The sequence below is a fragment of the Papio anubis genome, chromosome 19 (assembly GCF_008728515.1).
Source record: "Papio anubis isolate 15944 chromosome 19, Panubis1.0, whole genome shotgun sequence".
NCBI classification, from domain to species: Eukaryota; Metazoa; Chordata; class Mammalia; order Primates; family Cercopithecidae; genus Papio; species Papio anubis.
The window spans coordinates 8166849-8179782 of NC_044994.1; the positions used below are offsets into that span (position 1 = coordinate 8166849).

Here is a 12934-nt window from a genome sequence, read left to right on the forward strand (position 1 = left end):
ACTTGACCCAGCCCTAAAGATTGAAAATACTGTCTTTTTCCTACTATACAACAGTGTCATGTTTTCCATAAATCAGGTGTTCCATATATCTGTGTGGTTGTTTCTGGACTCTTTAATGTACTGGTCAATTTTTGTATCCCTGTACTATTATCACACATTTTTAATTGACATAGCTTTGTAACTGGTATTAATAGCTGGTAAATTAGGTCCTTCTTATTCCTTGTTTTGTTGTTTTTCTTTCCTTCAAAATTAACTTTGCTTTTTCTTGGCCAAAATAACTCAATAAGCATCTTGATTCCTAGAGTAAAATTGTCTTTTCCTTTTCAAGTTTTATTGGCACCATTTTTATGGCTTCCCTAAGGAATTACAATCCAGTAATATTGTATCATTTAAATTATGTTCTAAAATAATTCAGCAGCTCTGCACGTAAAAGCTTTCCATGACCCTGTTAGCCAGCCACTTGTCTGCCCTGCCCTTTAAGGCCAGGGAAAGAATTTGCTTCCTTTTCCCTTGGCCTTTCCAAAGTCCATCTGTGTTTCAAGGCCTTCTCTAAATCTTGCATATTTTTGCCTTAATTATGTAACTCTCCTCAGACTTCTAAAGCTACACTGGGTGGCACAGATATGAGGATACATGGCTGCTTTACTCTCAACAAAAGGCCCTGATACCTCCCCAGGACCCCAGGCCCAGGCTGGCCTCCTTTCTTCAACGTCATCGTCTCCCTCCCTCCCTGGTGGGCACCAGCCACTCAGGCTGCCTTCAGTTCCTCTCCGGCCTTGCTCTTGTTACACACATCAGGGACTTGCCACTCAGGGGTGGATCTTTTTGCCTGGAGTGTTCTTCCCTTCTTGCTCCCAGCACCTTCCTTTTACCAGTTAATGTTCATTAATCCTTAAGTCCCCTCTCTGGACATCTTTCCCTGACCCCTAAACTAGATTAGTTCCCTTTGTGGTATTGCAATCATAACAGGTTCATTGTCTGATGCACACAGCAAGTCAATACGTGGAGACACTGCGTTGCAACAGAGAAACAGGTTTAATCGTGCAGTAGCTGATGAGGAGATGGGAGGAAACCTCAAATCCATCTACCCAAGGAGACTGGGGCTATGGATTTTAAGGGTTTGGAGTGGGCTGAAGTGTGTGGAGATAGTTGATTGGTCGAAGAGTGCAGGGTGAAGTCCTGGGACAGCAGGATGAAGATGTTGCATTCTCATACTGATCCTGTTCTTCTGTGGGGTTTGGCATCCGCTGTTTTACTAGAATTTGGGTTCTGAAAAACTTCTTAAATGATCCTTAAACAAAAACCTCATGATTGTAATGTCAGCTATCCTGTCTATAGGAACAATGGGATGCACTGGCAGTATCTAGTGTTGAGTGACTTTCAGCAACAAGTAAGTGGGCCAGAGTGCAGTCTGACTGATGCTTAATTATAACTATATTTCTGTCCAGAGTGTGGCATTCAATTCCTGTCAACCTTGTGGGGATGATTTCAGTATGCTCCCCATGCTCCCTTCATAGCACATGCCATAGCTCCCAATTATAAACCCATTTGATTAGCTGGTGAACATCTGACTCTTCTAGATTGTAAGCTTACACAGGGCAAGGGCTATGACTGTTCTGCTCAACATTTTAGTCTCCAATACCTAGTCTAGTGTTTGTCATGTAGTAACGGCTTTGTAATTCTTTTATGAATGAATGTATGTATGAATGAAAGTGTGTATGAATGAAACATTTTGGCCTAGTGGCCTATGTTATTCTCCATAGTACCATGTATGTAGGTCCTCCATAAATATCTTTCTGATTCATGTCATCTTGTTGTCTAGGACATTTTAATAAAGAACTCCATATTATTTATAAGAGTAGCTGGCTACAATCTGAAATAATGTGACTGGCCATTGTAGGTAGAGTCAGGGGTAATTCTTAATTCCCTGTATCTGATTTGATAAGGGTGGTGGTGGTAATAGGCAGTATCACTCAAATATGACTTAGAAATGTCTATGGCTGCTGATAGCTGTCTTGCTTTCTGCATCTCAAATCTACCTAAAATGCTTCTGATTTGGTTACGGTGCATAGGGGAATAGCATGCTCAGTTGGGCTAGCAGCAAGTTGGAAACCCAGGGGCTGTGGCTTTTCATTGCTGGGAACTCATGTAACTTTAGCTTGTTTGGTAGCAAAGCAGGGCTCCTGGGTTTGCTTTATTTGCAGTTGGTGTAGATGAGTGAGATTTAACATCTGGTCCTTCATGGAAAATTCCTGTAGTTCCAGAGATGGAAGAAAAAAGCTATCATTCTATTATTAAAGGGCCCAGAATTAGCTCTTGTTCTCTGTGTTCCATATGCTTGTCATTGATAAATGACCACACTGTCTTTGCAGTCTCAAGCAATCAGAAGGGGAGATAAAATATCTGATCCCTGGTTACCAGCAGCAGCCCTGTGTATTCGAGTGTGTGCAGGGAGTGGTGTTGGAGTCCTGTCTTGCTCTGGTAGGGACTTCTGTAATTTGCATATTTAGTGAGTCAGTGGGGAGAGATGAGAGATAGAGATGCCATTTGTGATACAACCTCTGGTGCCCTATCTGTGCAAAAAATCACTAACCAGATTCTGTCTCAAAATGGAACACTGACCTTTTCCAAAACCCGCCTCACTGGAATATAACGGGGCTAATGTAATAGAAGTAAATGACACTTAGGTTCCAGGGGGAAAATTGATGTAAGTTTTTATCAGGAGGGTCATCCACAAGAAGCACAATTTTAATGACTATACATAAGAAATTAAGATCAATTATTAACCAGATTGCAATTGAGTTCCTTAGACACCTTCCACTGGGGAGGCATGAATGGGATATGGGGCAGAAAGTTCTGAGGGGCGTGGTGGGGAGCTGTAGAGCTCGCAGTGGTCTGTGGGAGGCTGGACCCCCCATGGGGGAGCACTCAGTGATCACAGATAAGCAGGACCATGTGGATGCCTGGGGTTGGGGAAAGGCGAGTAACAATAAGAGGTGGAAAGACACTGAAGACAAATTCAGTTACACCACATTCTTGATTTTGGTTTATTTGTATTGGGCATTGAAGAGTTTATAGCCAATTAAATCAACTCCTCAATTGTTTCGTGAAACACAAAAATGTTGTTGTAAATGCTAATTAGGCTAGAAGATGTTTGCATCATTTAAAACTAGACAACAGTCTGCCTACAACGCTAAGTGATTCATTACATTGAAGTGAATTCAGCGCATATAAGTCATTGGCGAGACTCGGAGGGTTTGGGTGGCTGGCCCTGCCTTCTGTTGGTTGTAATGTACTTCCTCACATGGTACTTGTATTATTATAAGAGTCTCCATCAGGAGTTTCCCAAATACCTTGCCCTTACAAGTGAATGCCATAGGAATGCCAGGAAGTATGAGTGTGATGCTGCACAAAGACTAACTTGTGAACACCTGCTCTCCAGGATGCTTTGCCAAGACAATGGGGTTAAGTGGTTCCTTCCTTCTAAGTAGCTGTGTTCTCACCTCTTGATGCGAATTTTTGGGCACAGCAGATTGGGCCAGAATAAACCTTGTTATTCAACCTATGGCTGGCTTAAGAAGTGGCCTGGAGCCTGGTGTGGTGGAGTGTGCCTGTAGTCCCAGGTCTGGGAGTCTGAGGCTGAAGGATTGCTTGAGCCCAGAAGTTTGAGACCAGGCTGGTCAACATAGTGAGACCCCATCAGAAAAGAATAAAAAACAAAACAAAAAAACACTGCCTGGTATAAAAGTGCTGCTTTATAAGGATAATGGTGATATGGAGAGTCTGTTGGGCTCTCTCTCACAGGAATTTCAACTGAAGATATGGCAAAGGTCAGTCAGTTGCAAGAACATGAGCCAGGACCTTAGCTGGAATGCCCTCAGAGGGAAGGAGACATGTACAGCCATGAAGCACTGCACATTGTGAATGTGCAGAAATAAGAGTGAATGAATGCATAAAGTCAGAGAGACTCCAGAAGAAGCGGAGAGGTGCTTGACTGGTTGCGGCAGATGGAAAGGTGAGGCTCACTCATGGCAGAGGATAACCTACGTGCTGCAATAACTGGAGCTATACTGGATTTTTTCCATTTCTGAGTTGTAATGTGAAGCTCAGCTGAACAGTTCCTGGACGCTTGGCTATGACATTTGTCTCTCTATTTTCATGGTCCCCTCCCCTCTACCATAGCTTAAGGTAATGGAAGAGAATATTATTCCTCGCATACCAAAGAGTCTAACCCACAAGTAGTATATGTGCTTTCTGCACCTTTTTATTTTGCATGTGTTGTCTGTTAAGTGCTCTGGGTGGCTTTTCTCCCCCCCTTAATCCTTCTCTTTCTCTGTTCCAGCCTTCGCTGCTGTCTTTGTCCCACAACCTCCACTGCAGGTAGATATGTATGACCCGAAATGAAGTGGTAATGAGGGCAGTGAGAGTTAACACGCATCTAGTTTGACTAAGATACTCTTTCTAGGAGCAAACCTAAATCTTTTGAAATTGTTTTTGTTTGTCCTCACACTTATGCACTGTATAGTGGTAGTAGACAGAGCAACCTGGGTTTCACATTTGTCCTGCTGCCAGTATATACTGTATTCTCCCTTTTCAATGTAGCCTTGGCTTTGCTTGGAAGTAATTTTTTTAAATCCGTAATGGCTTCTTTGTTTTAGCATTAGAACCTTCTTGAGTTTTATTTGTATTTCTTTTATTTTATTTTGCTTTTTTTTTTTTTTTTTTTTTTTTTTTTTTTTTTTTTTTTTTTTTTTTTTTTTTTTTTTTTTTTTTTTTGAGACAGAGTCTTACTCTGTCACCAGGCTGGAGTGCAGTGGCATGATCTCAGCTCACTGCAACCTCTGCCTCCCAGCTTCAAGCAACTGGGACTACAGGTGCTCACCACCATGCCAGACTAATTTTTTCGTATTTTAGTAGAGACAGGGTTTTGCCATGTTGGCCAGGCTGGTCTCAAACTTCTGAGCTCAAATGATTCACTCACGTCGGCCTCCCAAAGTGCTGGGATTACAGCTGTGAGTCACTGCGCCTGGCCCCTCCTTGAATTTCAGAAAGACATATGACTGCCTGGCCTATGAATATATTTCCTAGCCTCCCACACAGCTAGGTGTGGCCGTGTAATTAAGTTTCCCTGGATAGAATGTCAGTAGAGTGATGTTTGCAACCTTTATGACAATTCTTTAAAAGCAAATTGCTTGCCCTCCATTTTTTTTCGTTTTTGCTTTCTTTTGGTCCCACATGGGATATTGGTTAACCAGCTTCACTCAGGTAAATGAGGGCAATATTGTTAGAAAGGTTAAAGCAGTAAGATGTAAGGAAGTTAGAGTCCTTAGATAACCCATGCAGCAGAGCTACTGACACACTGGAGTACTTCTGAGCTGTTACACGAGAGAGCAATGAATATCTCTTGTGTGAGGTGTCCTCTTTTTGAGTTTCTCGGTTACAACAGCTTAGTCTGTTCCCTGATTAACACACAATGGTGGACACTTACAGATGCTTACTATGCGTTAGGGACCACACTGAGTGCTGAATACGCTTTGTGTTGGTTAACTCTCCAACAACCACCCTAAATTAATGCCACTTGCCCATTTTACAGATGTGCAAACAGGCTTACAGAGGTGAAGTATCTTGGCCAAGATTGCATGAATGCAAGTGGCAGAAAGGACCTGAAATCTCTGAAGTGATTCAAAACACGTATTCTTGATAGCTATACCCTCATGACTCTTCATATAGAAAAACTTCTATTCTTCTTGGCCACTTCACAGCTTCAGTCTATTGCAATTCATGTGTCTAGACTCGTCTGCTCAGTTTGGTGTACATTGATGGTTTTATCCTGTTTTTAAAAATACTGTTCTTTGCTCTGATAGATTTATCTCGCTTTGTTCACTAGATTGTAAATCCCTCAATGGATGGATAAAAATGCTCCATAAATGACGATTATATGACTAAATGAATAAGAACTGTCTGGTCTTCCAGAATTACTCAATATTATCTTTTGTGATGTTTCCTCATAGGTGTATACATTCTGTTGTTAATTAATCAACCCCAGTGAACGTCATCCCTCCAATTTTAAATACATCTTCTTGGTAGTGAGCATATTTGTGTAGAGGAAATATCCAAAAAGATGATTTTAAATAAGAAATTATGTCCATTCTGTTTACCACTATAAATATAAATAGGTGGGATTTAGGGTTTTCCAGATTGCACTTCAACCAAATGGTAGATTTATGATCAGTCTACCATGTATGAATTAGTATTACGTCTGCTGCACAATAGAAACAAATACAGAATAGCAGTTGCCTTAAACAAGGTATATTATTTTAATCTAACATAAAAAGAGGCCTGGAGGTGGGGATCTGAGAACTGGTATGGTGGCTTCTTGGTCATTGTATCCCAAGCTCCTTCTTTTTCTTCTGAAATCCCTGAAAACAGTTTCTATTCTAATGGTTCTAATGGCTCTGCCCCTTGTAATAACTATCAGGCCAGAGTTGCAGGCAATAGGATGGGTAGAGGATAAAAGGCCTTTATCTGACTTTACTCTTCTACATCCCTTTTCTAGGATTTTTATTAAATGAGCTTCCACTTCCACCAAGAATTTAGCTATACCTAGTTACATAACTACTCAAATAAAATTAAAATTGTGTTTTTACCTAAGAAAGAAAGTAGAGAATCAGCGCTGGGTAGACTGCCTAGCCTTCTAATTAGGAAGTTCCCACCATTCCAGATTAGGGGTTGACAAACTGGTCCACAGGCCAGTTCTGGCCTGTGGCCTGTTTTTTTGTAAATGAAGTTTTATTGAATGAAAGCCCTATGCACTCATCGATAGCTGATTTCATGCTACAACAGCAGAGTTGAGTGGTTGTTCCAGAAATTGTATGACCCATGAACTTAGACTATCTCTTAACTGGTTCTTTAAAGGAAAAGTTTGCCAATCCCTGCTCTAGATCCCAGGGGGCGGGAGCAGGGGGCAGGTTCTGATGAAAAAGTTTGCCAATGCCTGCTCTAGATCGCAGCGGGCAGCTTCTGATAGTTTCACTGGTTGTGATCCTATTATAGGAGCAAAGTTGACCTTGATATGGATTCAGTCATCATCTATTCTCCAGCCCCAGTGAGGTTATATACGCTATGCATGTGTTTGGGTGCAAGTAACATGAAACCTGAATAATACTCGGTTAAACAGAAAGGAATTATTTTCATCACATACGTGAATGCCCAGAAGGACATGGCCCAGGGCTGGTACAGATGCTCAGTGCTGCCTTCAAAATTAGGCTGCTGCTTTCTCCCCAGCCATGCCCAGAATGCTGACTTTCATCTTCACGCTTACTGGAAGATGATTGCAACACCTGAAGGCTTCTGTCTGCATTTCCTGAAGGAAGTGGGGAAGGTGCAAAAGGGCAAGGGTCTGTTCTTTTCTAGAAACTTTCCCAGAGGCCCTCATTGGCCAAAACTGTCTCTCTAGCAGCTGAGGATCCTAGGATTCAAACAACCGTGGAAGAAAAATATTGGGAAAAAAACCCAGTAAAAGAAATAACAGTACAGCACTGAAAAATAATACAATTTTTAAAATATAGTATAACAACTATTTACATTACATTTACATTATATTAGGTATTATAAGTAACTACAGATGACTTAAAGTGTATGGGAGGATGTGTGTAGATTATATGCAAACACTAGGTCATTTTATATCAAGGACTTTGGTATCCACAGCATGTCCTGAGACCAGTCCCCCAATTGTATGTGCTCTGGTGGTCTTCTCATAGTTAACTGGTCCACTCACTCTTCCGTCCTCTTTCTCCCCTACCCTTCCCTCTCACATTCCTGAAATTAATTTCTCTCCTTCTTCCCTCCTTTTCATGTTTTTGGCTAGGTGAGAAACCTGGAAATGAGCCTGAAGAGGTGAAGCTGCAGAATGCCAGCAAACAGATTGTGCAGAACGCAATCCTGCGAGCTGTGCAGCAAGTCTCCCAGGAGAGCCAGCGCAGGGAAGAGAGAATCAGTGACAACCAGGGCCACATCCAACTGGGCGTTGGGGAGTTAACCAAGAAGCACGAAAAGAAGTAACATGGTGGATTTTGCTCTTGACATGTGCTTGGTTTCTAGCCTTCCTCTTAGTATAGGACGCATCACCAAAATGTTGCCAATAAAGCCAACCGAAGTGTCACCGGCACCCAGCCGTGGAATGAATTCGCACAAGCCCCTGGCTGAGAAGCACTGTTGTGAAAAAGTGCATTAGGCCATTCTGTTCCTATTTATGCAGTGCCTCTGAGACACAGTGGGGCCATATATGACACTGTAATTGCAAAGTCATTTTGCAGGCCAATTTATTTTTAAAGTTCTTTTATTTGAAAACAAGAATTCTATGTCTCATTTATTTACTTCTGCCTTTTATGCATTCCTTCTGTGAATTTAACAAGCAATCTTTTTGCTGAAATACTGAGTACAGTACTGAGTGCTTTATAATATATTAAAAAGACATGCTAGAAAGGTGAGGGAATGGAGTTTTAGTTACCTTCAAATGTGAAATTGAGGCTTTTATAAGGTGGGTTCAGGTCAAAGATCAAATTAAGCAGAGGGAAATGCTAAGGCTGAGTCCCTCGGGATCATACCAAGGCATTTATTAATATTTATGTTATTTTAAGAAAGGGAGGAGTTTAAGCTTCTCAAGAACTCAGTCTTTTAGTCTCAATTCTCTGAATATTGCATAATTGGTGTTTATGCTCTGTGTAGAAGTATTTTGGGAATATTATGGATTTCTTGTCTGATCTCAAGATTAAATAAATAAGACAAGTGATTCTACACATGTGAGTTGCCAATGACTCAATTCCTTAGCAGCCTCGTGGAGAATGGCTAGAATTGTAGATTTCTTCAACAGCTGCCTATCATTAAGAGACTTACACTTGGGGCTGACTATGGGGTGTAACATCCTTGGAAGGGATTCTGGGGTCCTTACAAATGCTGTTTTGCCACCAGGCTATGCATTTGCATTAGGACCTTACTAACTTTTCCCATCCACACATTAAAATTATTTTTTTGAGATTATGAAAATCATACAGTTCAGGAATACATGAGAATACGATAGGGAGAGTAAAGTGACAGTGTTTTGAATGCAGTGACAGAGATATGTGTGTGTACATGTGTAATAAAGGTGTCTGTGCAGCAACAGCATTGATCCCTGCTCCACTTCTGTGAGAATAATGCACGTGTTTCTGGAGTATCTAGAGTCCCATTTCCTGGGCTTCACAAAAGTTATTGAATTGGTGCTACTGGGGACAGAGGAATAATTTGACCTTGGTTAAAAACCTTCTGGTTTCAGAGTATCAATATCTACGTTTGATTTTTTTTAAAGCAAAGTATTATGGTATAAAGTGTGACTGATATTAAGATATACTTCTAAAATTCCAATATGCTACAGTTTCTAGAATAAATCTTTGGATAATAGACAATGAATGAAAAAATATCTTATCAGTTTTGTTATGCTGTCCCCCACAGTGCACAGGTGGAATAAATTCACAGGAAACATGGATGGAGAAGGAAGCAGAAGGGCTTACAATTTAAAGATTGTTTACTCACAGGTGTTTCTTTTAGCAGAATTCATGCTAAGTGAAGAGTGAGTTTAAGTTGACCAAAGTTCATATAACTGATGTGATATAGTTGCATAGCATACATAATGAGAATGAAAGTATTCAGGGAAATTATTCAGGAGTGCCACAAATAAAATACATAAATAAATCTAATGCTTGTAGTTTGTAAGTGATCGGTACTATGTCTACTCAGATATTTGGATATGAGCAGCCTTTGTTTTTGCTGTCAAGTGACAGAAACATATAAACTTACTCTTTTTCCTCTCTGACGTGTCTGTACTAAAAAATTGGGAATTTTTGGAACATCTTACTGACCTCTGTATCTCAATGTTATTTATAAATAAAATATATACAGCTTTGAAATATTTTAGGCAAAGTTTTCTAGACTCTGCTGTTTGGCTCATTTTGTACGTGGATCTTACCATTATTTGGCACCACGAGGCTTCCAAGGCTATTTTCAAACCCCTAGATATCATGACCAGGGGAAGTGCTTCTTTAATGGGCCCTTCACTGTGACTGCGTGAGGACAGCCATGGGGTGGTGGGTCCTGAGGCTTGAAGAGAAAAGGTTGTATGCTAAGAAGTGGGCTTTTGATCTCAAGAATTCAAGGTAAGTGGGTCTGGAAGGTAGAGTGTCTGCCACAATCATGGAGATGGAAAATCAATAGCAAGGAACAGAGATATGACTAAGTTGTAGGAAGGACAAAAGGAAGTTTGGCAACCCCTGTGCTCAATAGGTAGGTGCCATACTGGCAAAATTCTAAGAAAGCTCAGTCATAAAAATAAATGAGTTAAAGACCTATAAACTCTTACAGATCTTTCAGTCTGAAGACAAAGTTACTAGATTTTACAAGGGGCCTATAGAACTTCATTTGACATAGGATTAAGGTGGATTTCCACTTGATTCTTATTGTAAACCAGATCACAGCTTTTAGTTTCAGAAATGAGTAGAACATTTACTTAGTGTCCTTTATCTTTCTGATTTACTACATACACAGGCTTCCCATCTCTGTGTGTTCAGCTATTCGTCTTTTCCGTTGCCTGCCCCTAGGGTGGAACTAAAGAAAGAAATCCTTTCATGTTACTTTGCTCTGCTGTAATCATCTGTTTAGTGCAAACAGTATTGTAAATTGATGCAAAATGACTAACTGGTTCCCTTCACTTCTTATTTATTTTTTAGCTGTTTAGGTTTCCTTTATGGTGGAATTTCAGGTTACAAAGAAATGAATCTATCATTTAAAAATAATCATTGAATTTATGCCATTCAGAGATGAGTAACTGGCTGTTTTCAAGGCTGTTTTGAGGTTTCTATGATAAAACAATACAAAAGAGAGGAACCTTTAATTTATCCACTGTAATAGCTCACTGTAGTAAAATACAGTAAAAAAATATATATATGAAAAATCTGAAACTAATTTAGCCCCTATAATACCAAAACAGATGTAGAGACAGGAAAGTGGAAATTACAGTAATAATATCTTTCTTGAGTGTGTGAAAGTTTTCAAAAGATATCAGTACACATTCCCTCATTTATTTCATTGCCACAACCTCAAAATAAGGTGTAACCTGAGAAAATCTTAATATGGTTTGGCTGTGTCTCCACCCAAAATTTCACCTTAAGTTGTAATCCCAACTATCCCCACATGTCAAGGGTGAGACCAGGTGGAGGTAATCAGATCGTGGGGGCGGTTTCTCCATGCTGTTCTCATCAAAGTGAATGAGTCTCACGAGATCTGAAGGTTTTATAAGCGTCTGGCATTTCCCCTGATTGCACTCGCTCCGTCTTGCTGCCCTGTGGCAAAGGTGACTGCTTCTCCTTTGCCTTCGGCCATGATTGTAAGTTTCCTGAGCCCTCCCCAGCAATGTGGAACCGTGAGTCAATTAAACCTCTTTCCTTTATAAATTACCCAGGCTCTGACAGTTCTTTACAGCAGTGCAAGAATGAACTAATACAGGTCTTACTCTCCTTTTGCAGATAAAGTCACATTGAGGCTCAGGGAAGATAAATATAACCTAGATGGAGAAAGTGAGCACATGAAATCAGTAATCTCAAAACCTGTGAGCATCAGAAAACAAAATTTAAGAGTATAAATTGTAGGGATTTTAAGAATATGAATTCTAGATATATCAGTGTTAAGATGTAAGAATGCAACTGCTTTAGATAAAACATTTCTGCATAAGAAATTTAACAAAAATAGTAAAGAGTCAGTGAAAATATTCAATAGAAAAAACTCAATGCCATTCAATTAAAACGTGGTAGCTAAGAAAAGAAACAAGAGACTTCAGAGGGAACAAAATAGAAGACCACAGTATGGTATGAGAAGACTACTAATCTTTCCTCCATTCCTCAGAAACCATATTAGTAAGTGCACAAAATCCTTATCCAGGTGTGAGAAAAACAAAGTGAGGGACTTTGTCTTCTGGTTACAGTGTAGTGGAAATGGCTGTTGGGAAGAAATAGGTGAGATAGGAGACAGGACTCCTCTCAGATGAAAGTGGTAACTTTGGCTAGGTGCAGTGGCTCATGCCTGTAATGCCAGCATTTTGGGAGGTGGAGGTGGGTGGATTACCTGAGGCCGGGAGTTCAAGACCAGCCTGACCAACATGGAGAAACCCCGTCTCTACTAAAAATACAAAATCAGCCAGGCATGGTGGCACATGCCTGTAATCTCAGCTACTCAGGAGGATGAGGCAGGAGAATCCCTTGAACCTGTGAGGTAGAGGTTGCAGTGAGCCGAGATCACACCACTGCACTCCAGCCTGGGCAATAAGAGCAAAACTCCATCTCAAAAACAAAAACAAACAAAAAAGTGGAAAACTTTCCCTTACAGAAATTAAGAAAAAGGAAGAAAATAGGGGAAGGAAGGAAGGGAGGAAAGAAGATAAATCCCCACAGCATATTCTAGGAAAATAGATATAAAATGCTCAGCAGCAATACTAGCAGAATAAAAGAAAAGTTTTTAAGTTCTGGGCTGCGAGCAAGTCATTTAGGATGGTAAATTTTCATGCTGGCATCAGATTACTTCATAGCAACATTGAATACTCTAATACAAGGGAGAAATGGCTATAAAGGAGCACTGAAGTAAGGAAAGTATGAGGGAAGGATATTATTCCCAGCCAAGGTGTCAATTAAGAATAAAGGTAAAAATTAAAACAAAACAAAACTTAAGCATTACTAGTACTCAAGATTTCTTTGTGAAAAATCTGCTTGACCATGAATTTCAGCCAACTAAAAAATGAATAAAAATAAAGACTTCAGGAAGGGAGAGGCTGCAACAAAAGGACTAGTGAAGAGCAGTATCTTCACCTAAATATAAAGTGAAGAATACATAATTGTGAAAATTGTGGCCGAAA

General features: G+C 40.2%; 1 protein-coding gene across 3 annotated transcripts in view; it reads left to right on the top strand.

Annotated features, from left to right (window-relative positions):
- AKAIN1 (A-kinase anchor inhibitor 1) overlaps window positions 1–9946 on the top strand; it is a 54270-nt gene extending 44324 nt beyond the window's left edge. For 2 of the 3 annotated variants that reach the window (XM_003914184.5, XM_009192455.4), the window contains exon 2: window positions 7868–9944. In XM_003914184.5, the coding sequence (XP_003914233.1) occupies window positions 7868–8061 (194 nt within the window). In that variant the 3' untranslated portion in view covers window positions 8062–9944. Of the gene's footprint in view, window positions 1–7867 lie in introns of all 3 variants that reach the window. The other variant, XM_009192456.3, reaches the window with a different exon arrangement.
- The last annotated feature ends 2988 nt before the right edge of the window (window positions 9947–12934 follow it).